The sequence below is a fragment of the Leucoraja erinacea genome, chromosome 4 (genome assembly GCF_028641065.1).
Source record: "Leucoraja erinacea ecotype New England chromosome 4, Leri_hhj_1, whole genome shotgun sequence".
NCBI lineage: Eukaryota > Metazoa > Chordata > Chondrichthyes > Rajiformes > Rajidae > Leucoraja > Leucoraja erinaceus.
The window spans coordinates 3959989-3980279 of NC_073380.1; the positions used below are offsets into that span (position 1 = coordinate 3959989).

The 20291-nt window shown below is 43.0% G+C and overlaps 1 protein-coding gene across 2 annotated transcripts in view; it reads left to right on the forward strand.

Annotated features, from left to right (window-relative positions):
• Positions 1-20291, forward strand: part of LOC129696102 (protein NDRG1-like) — a 57982-nt gene that overhangs the window by 31214 nt on the left and 6477 nt on the right. For both annotated transcript variants that reach the window (XM_055633553.1, XM_055633554.1), the window contains 7 exons: positions 3277-3382; positions 6761-6881; positions 8808-8870; positions 12246-12306; positions 14389-14475; positions 15538-15594; positions 16859-16962. In XM_055633553.1, the coding sequence (XP_055489528.1) occupies positions 3277-3382; positions 6761-6881; positions 8808-8870; positions 12246-12306; positions 14389-14475; positions 15538-15594; positions 16859-16962 (599 nt within the window). The remainder of the gene's footprint in view (positions 1-3276; positions 3383-6760; positions 6882-8807; positions 8871-12245; positions 12307-14388; positions 14476-15537; positions 15595-16858; positions 16963-20291) is intronic.

Genomic DNA, 20291 nt, shown 5'->3' on the forward strand with positions numbered 1-20291 from the left:
TTAAGACTGAGGTGCGAAAAAACTTTTTCACCCAGAGGGTTGTGAATTTGTGGAATTCCCTGCCACAGAGGGCAGCGGAGGCCAAATCACTGGATGGATTTAAGAGAGAGTTAGAAAGAGCTCTAGGGGCTAGTGGAATCAAGGGATATGGGGAGAAGGCAGGCACTGGTTATTGATTGGGGACGATCAGCCATGAAGGGCCGAATGGCCTCCTCCTGCACCTGTTTTCTATGTTTCTATGTTTAATAGGTCGAGCAAATGCAGAGACACCGAGTGCACAATATGGTTCTCAGCATTAAGTCATAACAGTTGCAGAGACAAAGTCCAATGTTTGCAATTGTGCAGGTTGCAGAATCAGTACTGTAGCCTAGCTTTTTGAAGGACTATCCAGAAACCTGACAACAGAAGGGAAGATGCTGTTCCTGAGTCTGGTCCTGTGTGCTTTTAAGGAACTCCAAGCTCTGAACCATTTTTGCTTCAGCATCATTGCTGTTCATTGCGGCATGTACTCCACCATGCTTCCTGATGTTTATAGACACAAAAAGCTGGAGTAACTGAAGTTGATAACTAGCTCCTTTTTGCAAGACATTGAGGGAGAGGTTGTCCTGACACCATGTTATACTAAGGTCTCTATCTCCTTCCTGTACTTTGCCTCATCATTGTTCATGATCTGGCCCACCACAGTGGTGGCTTCTGCAAATTTGTTGGAGTTAGAGTCATATGCCCGCACATTGTATAGGGGAATATAGTAAGGGACTGCGAACACATCCTTGTAGGGCACTGATCTTTGTGTCTTAAAGCATGCAAACGAGACCTTCATCCTAACTCATTCATGCTGACCAAGTGGCCAATCTAAGCTTGGTGCATTTGGCCCGCATCCCTCGAAACAGTTCCTATTCATATTTCTGAAAGTCCAGGTGTTTAAATATTGCTTTTGTACCTGCCTCTGCTTTTTCCTCTGGCAGCTCATTCCATCAAAAGGTTGATCCTTTCTGGATTATCTGTTTTTCCGGCCCAACAGAGGTCACGTGGTAATGAAATGGCAATACACCCTGGCCCACTAATGACATCCCTCCCGTGCCTCAAGCATCAGGGAATCCAGAAACTTAAATAAAACAAATATAAAAGGTGAATGGAATGAGCTACCGACGCATCCGCGGCTCCCTACCCCACTCCCCACTCGCAAGGTGCTCCAGCGAGCCCTATTTCGCCTGTCGCACAGTCCAGTGACACAGCAGTTGTTGCGGCTCACATTGTAGCCCCTGGGGACAGCGGTTTCTTTGGGCAGCCGCCACCAACAGAATGCGCTTGGTCACCATGAAACTCCCTCCCCCTCACCTGTGTTTCGTGCTGCCTGCAGTGGCTTTATCCGCTCCCCGCTCAACCTTCTCCCATCACTCTGTCCAGTTCGCCTCTAGATACGGCAAATGGACAGTCTTTTTCCCAGGGTAGAGGAATCAAAAACTGGAGGCATAAGTTTAATATGAGGGGAAATATTTAATAGGAACCTGAGATGCAACTTTTTCACATAGAGGGAGGTGGGTATGTGGAATGACCCACCAGGAGAAGAGGCAGATACATTAGCAACATTTAAAAGACATCTGGTCAGGTACATGGATAGAAAAGGATTAGAGGGGTATAGGTCAAATGCTGCAAATGGGACTGGCTTTAATGGGCGTCTTGTTTGGCATGTGCACGGTTGGGTGAAGATCCTGTTTTTGTGCTGTATTACTCTTAACTTTGTACCTTCAATGGTCATAAAATACAGATCTCTTCAATAGGAATCAACTTTTGTGTGTCTGACATACTGAAATGTCGTATCTTTAACCTGTCGTTCCCAGATCATAGAGTGATACAGAGTGGAAACAGGCCCTTCAGCACAACTTGTCCACACGGGGGTTATGCCCCATCTACACTAGTCCCATCTGCCCGCATTTGGCCAATATTCCTCTAAACCTGTCCTATCCATGTACTTGTCTTACTGTTTCTTAAACGTTGCGATAGTACCTGCCTCAACTACCCCTTCTGGCAGCTTGTTCCATACACCTACCACCTCCTGTGTGAAACAGTTACCCCTCGGATTCTTATTCAATCTTTGTCCCTTCACTGTAAACCCATGTCCTCTGGTCCTCGATTCCCCTACTCTGAGCGAAGAGACTCTGTGCATCTACCCGATATATTCCTCTCATGATTTTGTACACCTCTATACGATCACCTCTCATTCTCCTGCGCTCCAAGGAATAAATCCTAGCCTGCCCAACCTGTAGCCCAGACCCTGTAGTCCTGGCATCATTCTAGTAAATCTGTTCTGCACTCTTTCCAGCTTGACAACATCATTCCTATAACAGTGCCATGGGTTCTAGACTCTCATTACTTAAAATATGTATTTGACTTTCATGGTGGAATTCCATTCAGCAGAAAGATTGTCAATGTATACATTGGGATATAGATTGGCTCTAGAGCATGGCAGATGAAGTTTAAAAGGAGCAAGTGTGAGTTGTAGGTAGATAAAAATGCTGGAGAAACTCAGTGGGTGAGGCAGCATCTGTGGAGCGAAGGAATAGGTGACGTTTGGGGTTGAGACCCTTCTTAAACATGTTGTCTACACTGTTCTTAAAATTTTCATCTACTCCACTGCGTCTTAAACAAGTGTGAGTTGTTACACTTTGGGAGGTAAAATGTAAGGGAAAGTATACAGTTGCTGGCAAGACCCTTAACAGAATTGATATACAGAGGGATATTACGATCCAAGTCCATAGCTCCTAAAAGTGGCAACACAAATCGATAAAGTAGTAAAGGAGGCATATTTTGTCTTCATTGGTCAGACCATTAAGTCAGGTAGTCATGGTGCAGCTTTCCATGACTTTGAATTGGTTATATTTGGAGGATTCTGTGCAGTTCTGGTCGCCCCATTACAGGAAGGATGTGAGTGCTTTGGAGAGGGTGCAGAAGAGACACCTGAATTTACCTGAATCATGCCTGGATAAATGGGTGGCTATAAAGAGAGATTACACAAACTTGAATTGTTTTCTCTGGAGCATTGGAGATGATAGAAGATACGATAAAAATATATAAAGGTACGAGAGGCATATATAGAGTCAGAAGCTATTCCCCATGTGGAAATGTCATTGACTAGAGGGCATAGCTGTAAAGTGAGCGGGGCAAAATTGGAAAGAGCTGGCGGGAGAAGTTTTCACAGACAAATTTGTAATCTATTAACATTTGTATGGACATTGACATGTAATAAATGGCTACTATTGCATTTTTATTTCATAGGAGTATGATCTTGAAAGTCCTTATGGGATTATGCGTGTCGCAGTGCGTGGTTCATCTAAAGGAGCTCGGCCAGTCATACTCACTGTTCATGATATTGGAATGAATCGTAAGTATATTGACTGCATTTCTCATATTCTTTTATAATAAATTGCAGATTAAAACATTTTTTCTTTGGTTTGCATGCTATTTATATTGACAAGGATATGCTCTTCTGAATATTTGCAAGATATGTAAATTACTTTGCATTGTAGTATATATAAACTTGCTGCTTTGTACCACCGAGTACCTTCTGTAAATGATTCTTCCAAACTTTTGAAATTTAGTAGTTGCAGCTAAAAAGTTAACATGTTCTTTCATAATGGATAAGCCAATTGTAATTGTGGCTGTCTAAACCGATGTTTCAGCTGTGGAATTTTCTGTAGGTTGACAAATGTTAATACTTTCCATATGTGGGCTTTCAACCCAAAATTATATTTTAGAAAGCAAATCCACACAAAATTTGAGGTCACAATTCTGAATATGGGGTGGGGTGATGGGGAGGTGCAGGGGGCTGTGGAGGTAGGTGGGGGTGGGGAGCTGTGTGACTCACATGATTTGATACTAGAAGACCATTCCTCAGTTTCCTGTGCCCCAGTACCAGCCTGCCTTCTACTCGGTCCCTTGAGTCCTGGCAACCAGATTCAGATTCAATTTTAATTGTCATTGTCAGTGTACAGTACAGAGACAACGAAATGCATTTAGCATCTCCCTTGAAGAGCGACATAGCAAACGATTTGAATAAAAAATAAATAATGTTCAAAACCAGGTACACACAGCCGCAAGGAAAGAAGCTGTTCCTCGACCTCCATTTCAACTTCTACCTAGATCCCCCGGATGGTAGGAGGGTAAAACAGTCCAGCTTGGGGTGAGAGCATTTGGCATGCTGAGCGCCCTCTGCCTTGTCTCTCCAAAACCAAAGGCATAGACCTCCATTTCCTTCCACCTAGAATTTTCATTCCTTGTTGGCATAGGAACAGAATTGCGGCATTCGGCCCACCGAGTCTGCTCCGCCGTTCGATCATGGCTCATCTATTTTTCCCTCTCTAACCCATTTTCCTGCATTTTCCCCATAACCTTTGACGCCCTTACTAATCAAACACCTATCAACCTCTGGTCCTAGACAAGGCTACATAAAGCTAACAATTCCATCATCTAGATCATGAACATATAAAATGAGAAGTAGCTGGAACATGCAAGAACACTGACCCCTGCGGAACACTACCACTCACTGGCAGACAACCAGAAAGGTTCCTTTCATTCCCACTTTTTGTCTTCTGCCAGTCAGCCAATCTTTTATCCATGCTAATATCTTGCCTCTTATACGATTGCCTCCTATCTTGTTAGCAGCCTCATGTGTGGCACCTTACCAAAGGCCTTCTGAAAATCCAAGTAAACAACATCCACTGACTCTCCTTTGTCTATCCTGCTTGTGAATTCCTCAAAACCATGCTGACTTTGACCTATTGAATCATGTGCTTCTAAGTGCCCCAAAACCTCATCCTTATCTGACATCCTTGTGTCCCTTTGTCTTTATGGCCCCTTTTTCCAAAATCGAGCATACATTTTATACGCTGAAGAGAAAACTGAAGAGGACTAGCCCCCAAAACAAGCATAAGCTAAAGATGGCTGCAATACAGGCCTGGCAGAGCATTACCAGAGAAGACACCCAGCAACTGGTGATGACCATGAATGGCAGACTTCAAGCAGCTATTGCATGCAAAGGATATGCAACAAAATACTAAAGGGTCTGTCCCACTTACGCGATTTTTCAGCAGACTGTTTGCGACCTTCAAGCTCGGGGGCACACGCCTGAAAAATCGCGAGCTGGATCGACCGTCAGCACAGAACACACACACACACACACACACACACACACACACACAAACACATCGCAAAGGCGGGGGCCAGGGAAAGCGGGGGGAGCGCTGTCTGAAATTCACATGGTGCAAAGCCAAGGTGATAACCCCCATGAGCAGGAAGGTTAAAGACGGCTGGTACAGTGTACGGTAAGTCCTTTAAAAGAGCGGGTAGGGAGGGTAGGGAAGAAGGCGGGAGAAGAAGTGGGACACATTTTAAGAAGCCAGACAACTTTTAATAAGCCAGAGATACACAGCTTGAAGTTTAGTGGGCATTTAACATTACCGGTCCCAATGAGCCAATTGAACTGCCCGGTGGTCAGCAAAGGAGATTACCTACGGCTACCTCGACTATCTACAACCACATGGCAACCCCACTATCACTGCACTACAACTTCAAAAGTATCCATTTCCTCCATGGTGACCAATTTTTGGTCGCTGAAATGTTTTCAACACGTTGAAAAATTTTGCGCTACCATACTGAGGCCGCGAATAGTTCCCACCATGCGGCAACTCCTCGACCGTGAAGGAGACTCACCAGAGACCACCTGCGAACATGTGGCGAGCTGGTGGAAGGTTGCTTCTCGGACAGGATACCGATGACTAGTGGTGTGCCTCAGGTTTCGGTGCTGCGCCCGTTACTTTTTGTCATCTATATCACTGAATTAAATGATAACATACATGGCAAGATTAGCAAGAAATGAGGATGCTGGTTTAAAACTGCAGATGCTGGTTTAAATCGAAGACTTGAATCAAAGTCTAAATCTAGAGCGAAGAAAGGTCTTGACCCGAAACGTCACCCGTTCCTTCTCTCCAGAGATGCTGCCTGACCCGCTGAGTTACTCCAGTATTTTGTGTCTTCCTGGCATGATTAGCAAGTTTGCAGATTATACAAAAGTGGGTTGTTTTGCAGATAGTGATGCAGTGGGAATGGGAAGGAGAATGAAAGTGTCCTGCAACCGGGAGATCAGGCAAGTCAGGTGGGCTTAGCGAAGGTGTTCCGCGAAACGATCACCCAGTCTGCATTTGGTCTCGCTGATGTATACGAGTCTACAGTTGCTGCCTTACAGGCCAGAGACCCGGATTCAATCCTGACTACGGGTGCTGTCTGTACGGAGTTTGTATGTTCTCGTGACCTGCGTGAGTTTTCCCCGGGAGCTCTGGTTTCATCCCACACTCTAAAGACGTACAGTTTTGTAGGTTAATTGGCTTGGTAAAATGTAAATTATCCCTAGTGTGTGTAGAATAGTGTTAATGTGCGGGAATCGCTAGTCAGCGCAGACTCGGTGGCCCGAAGATCCTGCTGTATCACTAAACTAAGCTGTAAATTGACAGTTGTGTATAATTTGGAAAATGTCATGAAACTATGATGATTGTCGCAAATGGTCTGCAGTTAAGAAGATTCCAGGTACAATGCTCTCAGGGATTTCCTTTATCCATTGATTTTGAAAAGGAAATAATTTGCAGCTTTCCATTTACAATTTGCGGAGAGACACTGGATGATATTCACTGTTAGTAATCGGCACTTGTAATATTGGCTGCATCATCTTGTTCATTTAGCCTTTTGAAGTATGTTCCTCTTTTTACAGATAAATCATGCTTTGACACCCTCTTCAACTCTGAAGACATGCAAGAAATAATACTTCATTTTGCAATTTACCACATTGATTTACCAGGTCAGCAGGAAAGAGCTCCATCTTTTCCACATGGGTAAGGTTGAGCACGTTAACTGTACATAGTAATATGCCCAACATATGTAATGTAATCACTAGCTTGTTAATATATTGCTGCGAGTAGCATGCAGCAAGTAGATGATGGATTGACCAGGCTGAACGGGCAGATGTTTCCAAACTGAGACAATATCCTGGAGAGTGTGATATTGTGCAATTAGAAAATAGAGGTTGTTATTCATAATATTGCCTAGGATTGTCTCAGTGCAAGAATGTCAGTGCTCTCACCTCGGGTTCTTTGAGAGAATATATAGGTAGCCTATTGGATATGAGGCTGTATTCTGCATTGGAAAAATGAAACTGAAGGTGGTGCAAATGTTGGTGGGGAGCAGTTTGACAACAGGGTCAGAGTTATACAGCATGGAAATGGGCCCTTTGCACTAGCTTGTTCATCCAGACCAAGTTGAAATTCTGGGCAAGTTCCATACGGTTGCATTTGTCCAATATCCCTCTCAATCATTCCTACCCATATATCTGTCCAAATCTGACCATATTTTTCAATGTAATTATGGAAAGAGTTAAGAAATTACCTCAAGTTCAGGGTCTAATTGGGAAAAGACTGACTTCAAAAGTGTAAACATAGAACTTTGGCCCACAATGTTGGTGCTGACCAACCGCCTGCTCATAATCCATATTCCTACATTTCCTGCATATTCTTATGCCTATCCAAAAGGCTGTTAACTGGCACGGTGGTATATAGGCAGCCTGAATATTCCCTTGCACCATAATCCTCAGTCGTCTATCAGTAAGAATGTTCTGAATCCATATTACTATCAATCTTGTGAATCCTAATCTTCTAGACCAGCCTGCCATGCAGGACTTTATCAAATTCCTTTAAAATCCATGTAGATGTTCTCTACCCTCCCTACCCTCATCAATCACCTTTGTTACCTCCTCAAAAAATTACAAGTTCATAAGACAAGAGCTGTCATGTGTAAAGCTATGGTACATTTAGTTGGATAAGAGCTGATTAAGGATAGTCAGCATGGTTTTGAAAAGTGGGAGATTGTGCCTCAAAATAAACCCTATTGAGTTTTTGAAGATGTGACCAAAAAGGTTGATGAGGGGCAGAGCTGGATTCTGCAAGACATTTGACAAGGTTCCACATGGTAGGCTGCTCTGGAAGATTAGATCACATGGGATCTAGGGAGAGATGGCTGACCAGGTAGAAAATTAGCTTCATGGAAGGAAGCAGAGGGTGGAGGCCTGTGACAAGTGGTGTGCCCCAGGGTTCGGTGCTGAGTTCTTTGCTGTTTTCATCTATATCCATGATTTTGATGAGAACGTACAGTGCATGATTAGCAAGTTTGCAGATGACAATAAAGTGGGTGGTATTGTAGATAGTGATGATGGTTTACAAACATTGCAGCAGGATCTTGATTGCTTGGGCAGGTGGGCTGAGTAATTGGTGTTGGAATTTCATACAGAGATGTGCGTGCGAGGTGTTGCATTGTGGGAAGTCTACCTAAACTGAATGGCAGGGATCTGGGGAGTGTTGCCGAGGCATCTAAGAGTGCAGGTATATAGTTCCTTGAAAGTAGCGTCACAGGTAGATAGGTTGGCAAGTAAGCTTACGGCGCAATGACCTTCATCAGAGTATTGAGTATAGAAGTTGGGATAAGTTGTACAAGATATTAGTGAAGCCACATTTAGTGTATTGTATTCAGTTCAGTTTTGGGCACTCCATTATAGGAAAAATGTTATTAGCTAGAAAGGGTGCAGACAAGATTTATGAGGATGTTGCCAGGACTCGTGGGCCTGAGCTATAGTGAGAGGTTGATCAGGCTAGGACTCTGTTCCTTGGAGAACAGGACGATGAGGGATGATCTTATGCTAGTATACCATATTAGTATATCATTTAACAATTTATCCCAAAATAATTTCCAAATTTCCATTTGATTTGCAGATATGAATATCCATCATTGGACCAAATGGCTGACCTACTTCCAGCTGTTTTAAAGCATTTTAGGTAACATTTACAATGTCAACAATGTGTTTAATCAAAAATAGAATTAGCAGCAACCTAATAATGTGCTGCAGTTCTCAACTGTCTAACTGTGATTTCTTGAAAAAAAACTATTTAGCAACTGACTTTGCAACAGTTTTCATGCACTTTTGTTTGGGATGCAATAAATATGGTACGGTTGGAATGTATTATCCTTGAGGATGATGAGTCACGATAGTCCTTGTTGAAAGCACTGTGTGGTTGCTTGGGATTTTTAATTCAGTAATGAAGGAATGGCTCTGTATTTCTAACTGCAAGTAGGTGCAGAATCTTTATTTGAGTTGTATTCCCATGTATCTGATGTCCTTGTGCTCTTTCAATGGAGTGCCATTCACGAATGTTGCTTTTCTCGGAATAGTGGCAGGTTGCTTCATTGATAATGAAGGTATACTCATTTCGGCAAGTTGAGGGTGTTTCATTATACTCTCGAGGTGTGCCTTGAATACGTAACATCAATCAGTAGATAGGTAAAATGCAAGGGAAAATTTATGAACTTTTTTATAGTGTCCAGATTTATTAATTTATTCAATTTTGCATCCACTTGTCCTTAAGGTACAAGTTTCTGAGGCTAACCCAAGATTCGCACAGGGCTCGAAATTAACGGTTGCCGGGTGCCAATGGCCACCTAAAGTCCCGTCGGGCATCCTAAAAGCCCGGTCATTTTGCCCGGCAGATACTGGTTTATAGTGAAAATAAACACAAAAAACTGGTGTAACTCAGCGGATCAGGTAGCATCTCTGGAGAAAAGTAATGTGACATTTCTGGTCAGCGGCGGCGACGGCTGTAGTGCGGGGTGACGGAGCGTTGGAGAGAATGATGGGCTCGCACAGCAGCAGCGGCGACGGCTGCTCCACCTCCTCTGCTTCAGAGGGCGGTGGAGGCCGGTTCTCTGTATGCTTTCAAGAGAGAGCTAGATAGGGCTCTTAAAAATAGCGAAGTCAGGGGATATGGGGAGAAGGCAGAAACGGGGTACTGATTGGACATGATCAGCCATGATCACATTGAAGGGCCAAATGGCCTACGCCTGCACCTATTGTCCCGCACCCCGCTCGCCCTGATAGCGGCCGCTGCATGCCACTGTAACGACCCCCCCATCCATCTCGTACAGATCCCCCCCATTCAATCCCCTCTGACATCCCCCGTGCTCTGCCCTCACAATTTTACCTACTCCAACCAACACGCACTAATTCCCCTGCCTCAATCAATCCATCCATCCCTCCCAGACATTTTCAACCTTTTGCTTTTGAGGTGTGAGGTTCCCACCTGCTTTAAAAGGGTATCAATAATACCGGTGCCCAAAAAGAGCAAGGTGACGTGCCTCAACAAATAGTGGCACTAACGTCTGTGGTGATGAAGTGCTTTGAGAGGTTAACTATGGCGCATATCAACTCCTAACTCGACAACCTCGACCCACTGCAGTTCGCTTACCTCCACAACATGTCAACGGTGGATGCGGTTCGCTTACCTCCACAACAGTGGGTCACTGGCTCTCAGTGGGTCACTGGCTCTCCACTCTGCTCTGGACCACTTGGACAACAAAAACTCATATGTCAGGCTGTTGTTCATAGACTACAGCTCGGCATTTAATACCATTCCCTCCAAGCTGGTTACCAAGCTCATGGATCTGGGTCTCTGCGCATCCCTCTGCAATTGGATCCTCGACTTCCTCATCCACAGACCACAGTCTGTCCGTATTGGTGGAAATGCGTCATCCTAAATAACAATCAGCATGGGAGCACCTCAAGGCTGCGTGCTCAGCCCCCTGCTGTGATCACTCTATACTCATGACTGCGTAGCCGGACAAAGTGCAAACTCCATCATCAAGTTCGCCGGCGACACCACCGTTGTGGGACGAAGCAAAACCAAGGAACTGATTGTGGACTTTGGAAGGTGTAGGATAGGGACCCACAATCCCATTTATATCAACGGGACGATGGTGGAAAGGGTAAAAAACTTCAAATTCCTGGGCGTGCATATTTCAAATTCCTGGGCGTGCATATTTCCGAAGATCTTTCCTGGTCCCAGCAATTTGATGCAATTATAAAGAAAGCACATCAGTGCCTCTACTTCCTGAGAAGATTACGGAGAGTCGGTATGTCAAAGAGGACTAAATCGAACCTCTACAGGTGCACAGTAGAGAGCATTCTGACTGGCTGCATTGTGGCTTGGTTCGGCAACTTGAATGTCCAAGAGCGGAAAAGAATGCAGAAAGTTGTGACCACTGCCCAGTTCATCATCAGCTCTGACCTCACCACCATTGAAGGGATCTATCACAGTCGCTGCCTCAAGAAGGCAGCCAGCATCATCAAAAACCCACACCATCCTGGCCCACACTCATCTCTCCGTTGCCATTGGGAAGAAGGTACAGGAGCTTGAAATCTGGAACAGTTTCAAGAACAGCTTCTTCCTCACAGTCATCAGGCTACTAAATAAAACATCAAACAAGCTCTGAACAATAACAGCCTATTGTACTTTATCTGTTTATTTATTGTGTGTGTATATATATATATATATATATATATATATATATATATATATATATATATATATATATATATATATAAATATGGGTCTATGCTATATAGACCATATATATATATATATATATATATATATATATATATATATATATGTGGTCTATGCTATATAGACACACTGAACTTTTATCTCCTGTTCTGTATTATGCTTACATATTCAGTTGTGCTGCAGCAAGCAAGAATTTCATTGTCCTATCTGAGACACATGACAATAAAACACTCTTGTCTTGTCTTGTCTTGCTTAGCCCCCTCATGTACTCTCTTTATATCCATGAGCAAGTGACTCAGCACTGCTCCAATGCCATTCGCTGACAACAGCTGTGTGATCGGCCGAATGACAGGTGATGACAAGTCACAAAAGGTGCCACAGGGAAATTCTACTCTTAACATCCAGTAATTTTTAAACAATATTGTTATTTGGAAGTTTATTGTACCAATTTGCAATATCTCAGCTGTAGTTTTTTTCAGAGGTTTTGTAACGATACATTCAGAAAAATGGTTGTTTCATGCTGGAAAAGCAGACAACAAACTTCTCGGCTAATGCATACGTTGAACCGTTCCATCAGCAAAGTGGCAACAATTCTGCCCAATATTTTCATTGTAAAAGTTGCTTTTAGAAAGATCACCAGCCTGCTCTCAAAGCTTCGGCTTGTGTGAGTTTCTCATACAACCATTTCTTACATTTGACGAATTGATACAATGTTTTAACTAAGTCTTTGTATAGAGAAAAAATGTAAGACCAATTGTTAGGAGCAAATATCTTGTCTGGTCTTTGTCTAAAATAGCCTGATTTGTCTTTTAGTTTGAAGAGCGTTATTGGATTAGGAGTTGGAGCTGGTGCAAATATCCTGACTAGATTTGCTGTAAGTTTGACATGACTTCTAATTCCATGACATGCTCTAATGGTAACTTTGTAGGTCTATTTGGCCAGAGAGAGGCCAGCAGTAAAACTCGGGTGTCAATGGGATTCTTCTATATTTATTCTAATTCTCATTTCAGTAATTAGGGCATAGAAAATAGTTGTAGGAAGAGGCCATTTGGCCCTTCGAGCCATAACGCCATTCATTGTGATCATGGTTGGTCATCCACAATCAGTAACCTGTGACTGCCTTCTCCGCATATCCCTTGATTCCGCTAGCCCCTAAAGCTCTATCCAACTCTCTTTTAAATTTATCCAGTGAAATGGCCTCCACTGCCTTCTGTGGCAGAGAATTCCACAAATTCACAACTCTCTGGGTGAATTTTTCTTTCTCATCTCAGTTTTAAATGGCCTGCCCCTTATTCTTAAACTGTGACCCCTGGTTCTGGACTCCCCAATCATTGGGAACATTTTTCCTGCATCTAGCTTGTCCAGTCCTTTTATAATTTTGTACGTTTTTATAAGATACCCTCTCATCCTTCTAAATTCCAGTGAATACAAGTCCACTCTTTCCAATCTTTCCTCATATGACAGCTCGCCATCCCGGGGATTAACCTCGACTATGAAACATTTAAACTGCTTGAATCCTGAAGCTGGATTGCAGTGCAAGTGATAGATTTCATAAAATTGTGTTTAGATATTTACACTGACTACTGTAATTTTTTTTACCTTGCTGTACTACCTCAATAGCAAGGATGTCCTTCCTCAAATTAGGAGACTAAAAGTGCGCGCAAGGGCACCAGGGCCCTGTACAACTGCAGAAGGACCTCTTTACTCCTATACTCAAATGCTGTTGTTATGAAGGCCAACATGCCATTAGCTTTCTTCACTGCCTGCTGTACATACATGTTTACTTTCAGTGACTAGTGTACAAGGACACCCAGGTCTCGTTACAGTTCCCTTTTTACTAATATGACACCATTGAGATAAATTTGCTTCCTTGTTCTTGCCGCCATATTGGATAACCTCACATTTATCTACATTATAATGCATCTGCCATCCATCTGCCCACTCACTCAATCTGTCCTAGTCACCCTGCAACCTCCTAGCATCTTCTTCGCAGCTCACACTGCCACCCAGCTTTATGTCATCTGCAAATTTGCTAGTGTTACTTTTAATCCCATCATATAAATCATGAATATATATTATAAATAGGTGCTTTGTTTCCTGTCTGCCAACCAACTCTATCTATGTCAATACCCTACCCCAATATCATGTGCTCTAATTTTGCCCACTAATCTCCTGTGGGAACTTATCAAAGGCTTTCTGAAAGTCCAGATACACGACATCCATTGGCTCTCCTTCACCTATTTTACTTGTCACATCCTCAAAGAATTCCAGAAGATTAGTCAAGTAGGATTTCCCCTTCATAAATCCATGCTGACTTTTTACTGCTATCCAAAAGGGCCATTATTACTTCTTTAACAATTGACTCTAGCATCTTCCCCACTACCGAACATAGAACAACACAAGACGAGAACAGGTCCTTCGGCCCACAATGTGTTGTGTCGAACATAATGCTAAGACCAATTCTTATCTGCATGTACATAATCCATATCCCTCTATTCTCTGTGTATCATGTTCCTATCCAAAGGTCTGATCTGCCATTCAATCATGGCTCATCCATCATTCCCTCGCTAACCCCATTTTCCTGCCTTCTCCTTGTCACCATTGACACTCTTACAAAGCAAGAACCTTTCAAAATCCACTCTAAAAATTCCACAGATTCACCGCCCTCACCCTTCTCTCTCCCTATCTATCATGTCTGAAATATCCAAATCCTAGACGATTTGAGCTGCCAATTCCGTCTGACTTGTAACCTTGTTTCCACAATGGCCACACCGCTATGGCTCCAAAGAACTGATCCAGGCTCTGTTCTTCTGCAAGGATAATGGTTTCCCTCCAGTTCCGATGCCACCTGCAAGTCACCTCTGTCCCAGGAGAGGTCCAAATAGTCTAAAAGTTAGAGTAAAGCAAAAATGCATGATATTATTTACCTGATCTCTATTTTTTTTCTCTATTCCAGTTGAATTATACTGATCTCGTTGAGGGACTGTGCCTCATTAATATTAATTGCAATGCTGAAGGATGGATGGACTGGGCAGCAACCAAGGTAAAGGAAGCTTTTTATTCAATGACGAGCAATACATTTTAACTCTTTGACACTTTGAAAAGGAAGTTAACCTAAATAAGATGTCGTCCAAGCATGACATAAGGTAGACACAAAATGCTGAAGCAATTCAGTGGGTGAGGCAGCATCTCTGGAGAGAAGGAATGGGGACGTTTCAAGACCCTTCTTCAGACTGATGACAGAAGGTAAGTAGTAATCTGCTGAGCATGCAAATCTTCAACACTTGAAGATTCTTCAAGGGTGTTGGTAACAGTTCATGTTTTTACAATAAAGATTGAAATGTGACGCCAGAAGATGTTGACTGCGTTCAACCTACAAGGCTATTTAGATCCTGTTTTAATTGTTATCTCTGGCATTTTAAACTAAACAGATGGAAGATCCAATATTTTTTTGTGCATATGAAGATTTGACTCACCACGGGTAACATGACAAAACGGTTATTTGCATTGAGCGTGGAAACAGGCCTTTTGGAACCAACTTTCCCACGCTGCCCAACATGCCCATCTACACTAGTCCTATCTGCCTGCATTTGACCCATATCCCTCAACCTATCTACTGTAACATCACTTGCAATTGGTGAAAGGATTATTACTGAGTAAACCAACCAGATCTGTACTTTGTTATCAATTTACAAAAAGTATATGTAGATGTTTAATTGTTACATAAAGTATTCTATGGAAACTCCACATGACTAAAGATGCCTACATTTGATATGGTTCTAGTAAATCATTTTTCTACTCAAGACATGATATTGTTGTGCTGAGAGGTGGAAAATAACAGATTGAATGACATTTATACTAAACCTCAAGACAATAAAGGTTAACTTTGCCATCTGTTTATAAAGACTCTAAATGCACATGTATTTTGTTTACATCAGATGATCATCCTCTTGGAAATTTACTACTGCCTTTCGCCGCACTTTCATTGTTTCATGAAAAGATAACTTGCAAAAAAAACTTTTTAACGGTTGGTTTTTGGAGGTGAAAATAATTGGGATGTAATATGAGGATTAAGTTAGTGATTTTGATTTTGTTTTTCTTCCAGCTTTCTGGTTGGACCTCCAACTTGACAGATATTGTAATCAGTCATCTGTTTAATAAGGTAAGTTTTTATATTTCAATTGCATCAAAGTATAGATAGAGTATTGGACTGTTGCAGGAAGATGTACAAAAAACAGTACTGGGCATACCAAAACTGAGGCGCGGTATCTGAGGCCCAGAACACTTGGTCTCGACGAAAAACATCACCAATTCCTTCTCCAAAAAAAAATCAGTTTTAAACAAATTCTTCCGTTTTCATTAACAAACATTGCGTTTCGGTTATTTAAAGAAAAATCGCAATTTTGACTGGGGGGGGAGGGGATAGGGGGGAGGTTTCATTAAAAAAAATCACGGTTTTCATTGTGGGGGGGGGGGGTAGTGGGGGAGCAGGGGAATAGAGGGAGGGAGGTAGGGAAGGGAAAGTGGGGGAGAGTGTGGGAGGATGGGGTAGAGGGAAACGACGGGGGAGTGGGGGATAGAGTAGGAGGAGGACAGTGAGGGAGGGGGAGAGTGGAGGAGTGAGAGAGGTGAGGAGTATGGGACCAGGGAGAGGAGGGGGGTAGGGAGGGGATAGGTTATGGAGGGAGGGAGTGACTGAGGGTATGGGAAAGGAGAGGGAGGGGGAGGGGGACAGGGGAAAGAAGAGAGAGGGTGAAGAGGAGGGAGGGAATGTTGGTGTTTGAGGGGATGGAAGAGGGATGTAGAGGCGCTGTTGGAGGGTTGCCGTGACTTGCGTCACAACCGGGATCTCTAGCGTCACATAGAGTACCCGCCAGCCGCACCTGTGCAGTTGGGGGCTATGGGTCAGTGGTGAAATATTGCCTTGGGGGACATGGCCCAACGGTCTAGTGTTTCTATAAGATCCCCTCTCATCCTAAATTCCAGAGTGTACAAGCCCAGTCGCTCCGTTCTTTCATCATATGACAGTCCCGCTATACCGAGAATTAACCTTGTGAACCTACACTGCACTCCCTCAATAGAAAGAATTTCCTTGCCCAAATTAGGAGACCAAAACTGCACACAATACTCCAGGTGTGGTCTCACCATGGCCCTGTACAACTGCAGTAGGACGTCTTTGCTCCTATACTCAAATCCTGTATGAAGGCCAACATGCCATTTGCTTTCTTCACTGCCTGCTGTACCTGCAGGCATACAAATGTAAACCTATACATTGTTTTGTTGTTCATAGCAATTGTACTATATGTAATTTATTCATCCTTGCCCAATCCTCACGTTGTGCTATTTGATAAGATAACATTTCCTGTATTTAGGTATATTACAATAATGGTTGTGCATCTATTTAACATGTATGTAATCCATTTTAGGACGAAATACATACCAATCCTAATTTGATCCACACATACCGCAATCACATTTCTACTGGTCTTAATCACCACAATCTACAGCTTTTTGTTAATTCATACAACAGGTAAAGTAACATTGGATCTCTCCTTACATTCATTTTCGTATAAACATTTGCTTTGGATTGTTCCAGACGATTGGAGGGTAGCTAATGTTACCCCAATATATAAAGTAGAGAGGAAACCGGCTGCGGCACGCAGTGTGTTTAGCATGAGTGATTGAGGAGGAAATGCTAGAGTTGATTATCAAAGATTTAACAGCAGAGTGACTGCAATGAACAAAGTTGGCACGGTTTTGTGAAAGAGAAATTGTGCTTTGCAAATCTACTGGAATATGGAACTAATAAGATAGCTGAAAGATAATTGGCCAATGCGGTGTATTTGGACTATCAAATACTTTCCATAACATCCCCTGTAAGGAAGTTACATGCCAAAATGAAGCTCATCTGGTTGAGGAAAGGTGCTGATCGGTGTAAAGAGCTGGTTGCTGAGGAAGAATAACGATCTTAGTAGCAGGCAGTGGCTAGTAGAGTACCGACAGCTACAGGAATCAGTGACGGTACTCATTCATATATGTTAACGATTTGGATGAGGAAATCGATGTTATATTGCGGAGCATATGCGGCTTCTAATTTTTTCTCTGCTTCCACCTTTTCTGATGGTGTAATGGTCTAGGTAGTACATGCTACAATAATGGTCATCTCATAGAGATTGAGGACATCAATGACACAGAGCTTTCTTGTCCTTTAAAAGTGAACAATTTTCAGTCTATTTAAGTAATTGGCTGTAATGTTTAAAAGATGCCATTGTGGCTAAGCTAAGATGTAGGTATCATATTTGCAGCAGTTTCAGGTAAGAATGTGTGTTGAAGGCATGAATCCACGTTTGGTTGGTGGACAAATAATAGGGATTTGTAAGGTTGAGCAATTCTCTTGACCCAGTAAGATCTACAGTGCATTCTCAAAGTATTCACACCCCTTCACTTGTTCCACATTTTGTTACATTACAGCCTTATTCTAAAATGGATTAAATTCATTTTTTTATCATCAATCTACACGCAATACTCCATAATAAAAAAGCGAAAACAGGTGTTTAGATATCTTTGCAAAGTAATTAAAAATATTTTTAAAAGCTGACCGCCGTCCAGTTGGGTATGGCTGCCCTGCCTGCAGCTGTCCGTCCTTTCACTTTTTTTTTATTTTTAGTATGTTAAAATAGTGTTGTTTGGAGGTCTATTCTTTTTAGGGGAGGGGGAGAAGGGGGAAACTGTATTTCTCAGTCCCTACCTAGTCGGAGAGGCAGGCTTTCCTCCGAGCAGCATCTCGAACCGTCCTCGCGGCCTACCATCGGGGTCTGGAGCATCGTTTCCTGACGGGACCGGCCAGAACCTCGGCTTCAGTGGCGGCGCAGTGCTGGAGCGTTATTGCGGAGCGGGCGATGCCTTGCCCGGGTCGCCTCGCTGGAGCTCCGGTTTGCTGAGTCCGCTGATTGAACATCGCGGAGCTGTGGGACTGTGTTGTATTCTTATTAGTGTGCTGCAATGGCAACTTGAATTTCACCACACCAATTGGTGTATGTGACAATAAATGAACCTTGGAAAAAGAAATAACTGAAATATTACATTTAGATAAGTATTCAGACCCTTTACTCAGTACTTTGTTGAGGCACCTTTGACAGCGATTACAGCCTCACGTCTTCTTGGGTATGACGCTACAAGCTTGACACACCTGTTTTGGGGTAATTTCTCCCATTCTTCTCTGCAGATCCTCTCAAGCTCTGTCAGGTTGGATGGGGGAGCATCGATGCACAGCTATTTTCAGGTCCCTCTAGAGATGTTCAATCGGGTTCAAGTCTGGGCTCTGGCTCAAGAACATTCACAGACTTGTCAAAAGTCACTCCTGCGTTGTCTTGGCTATGTACTTCGGGTCGTTGAACTGTACAGTTCCAGTCTGAGGTCCAGAACGCTCTGGAGCAGGTTTTCATCAAGGATCTCTCAGTACGTTGCTCCTTTATCTTTCCCTCGATCCTGACTAGTCTCCCTGTTCCTGCCACTGAAAAACATCCCCACAGCATGATGCTGCAACTGCCATGCTTCACCGTAGGTATGGTATTGGCCAGGTGATGAGCGGTGCTTGGTTTCCTCCAGACGTGACGCTTGGCATTCAGACCAAAGAGTTCAATCTTGGTTTCATCAGACCAGAGAATCTTGTTTATCATGCCTTTTGGCAAACTCCAAGCGGGCTGTCATGTGCCTTTTACTGACGAGTGGCTTCCGTCTGGCCACTCTACCATAAAGGACTGATTGGTGGAGTGCTGCAGATATAGTCCTTCTGGAAGGTTCTCCCATCTCCACAGAGGAACTCCGGAGCTCTGTCAGAGTAACCACCTGACCAATGCCCTTCTCCCCCGATTATCAGTTTGGCCGGGCGGCCAGCTCAATGAAGAGTCCTGGTGGTTCCAAAGTTCTTCCATTTAAGAATGACGGAGGCCACTGTGCTCTTCGGGACCTGCAATGCTGCATAAATTGATTTATACCCTTCCCCAGATCTGTGTCTCAACACAATCCTGTCTCGGAGGTCTACGGACAATTCCTTCATATTCATGGCTTGGTTTTTGCTCTGACATGCACTGTCAACAGTGGGACCTTATATAGACAGGTGTGTGCCTTTCTAAATCATGTCCAATCAATTTAATTTACCACAGGTGGACTCCAAGTTGTCGAAACATCTCAAGGATAATCAATGGAAACAGAATTTGAACCTAAGCTAGATTTTGAGTGTCATAGCAAAGGATCTGAGTACTTATGTAAATGTGATATTTCAGTTCTTTCTTTTTAATTACTTTGCAAAAATTTCTAAACACCTGTTTTCACTTCTTCATTCTGGGATATCAGATTCAATTCTTCATTCTGGGATATTGTGTGTAGTGTGTAGATTGAATTTAATCCATTTTAAAATACGGCTGTAAGGTAACAAAATGTGTAAAAAGTGAAGGGGTGTGAATACTTTGTGAATGCATTGTAACATTTGATGAGGCATTTGGTGGCCTTTGACACACAATGAGGACGCTGTCAGCACCATCTCTGGGTGCAGCATGCCACTCACCTCCAAACTGTTTGATGCTCTCTCTCCTCTCTTGGGATGTCAGGTTACCTGTCCTAGTTTCTACTTTTTTCTACCAAGGCCTGTGAATTGTCTGAAAACATTTTTTCAATCCTATTTCAACTCTCTTGCACAGCACCAGTTACTTTTAAATAAAATGAACAGCTGGAGGAGCTGAATGGATCAGGAAGGAAGTGGACAGACAATGGTTTGGTTTGGTTTGGGACGTTTCTCAAACAAGCAGTAGAGGGAATATAATTGGTAGAAGGCAATGAGGGGAAAGGGTGCAGCAAGAG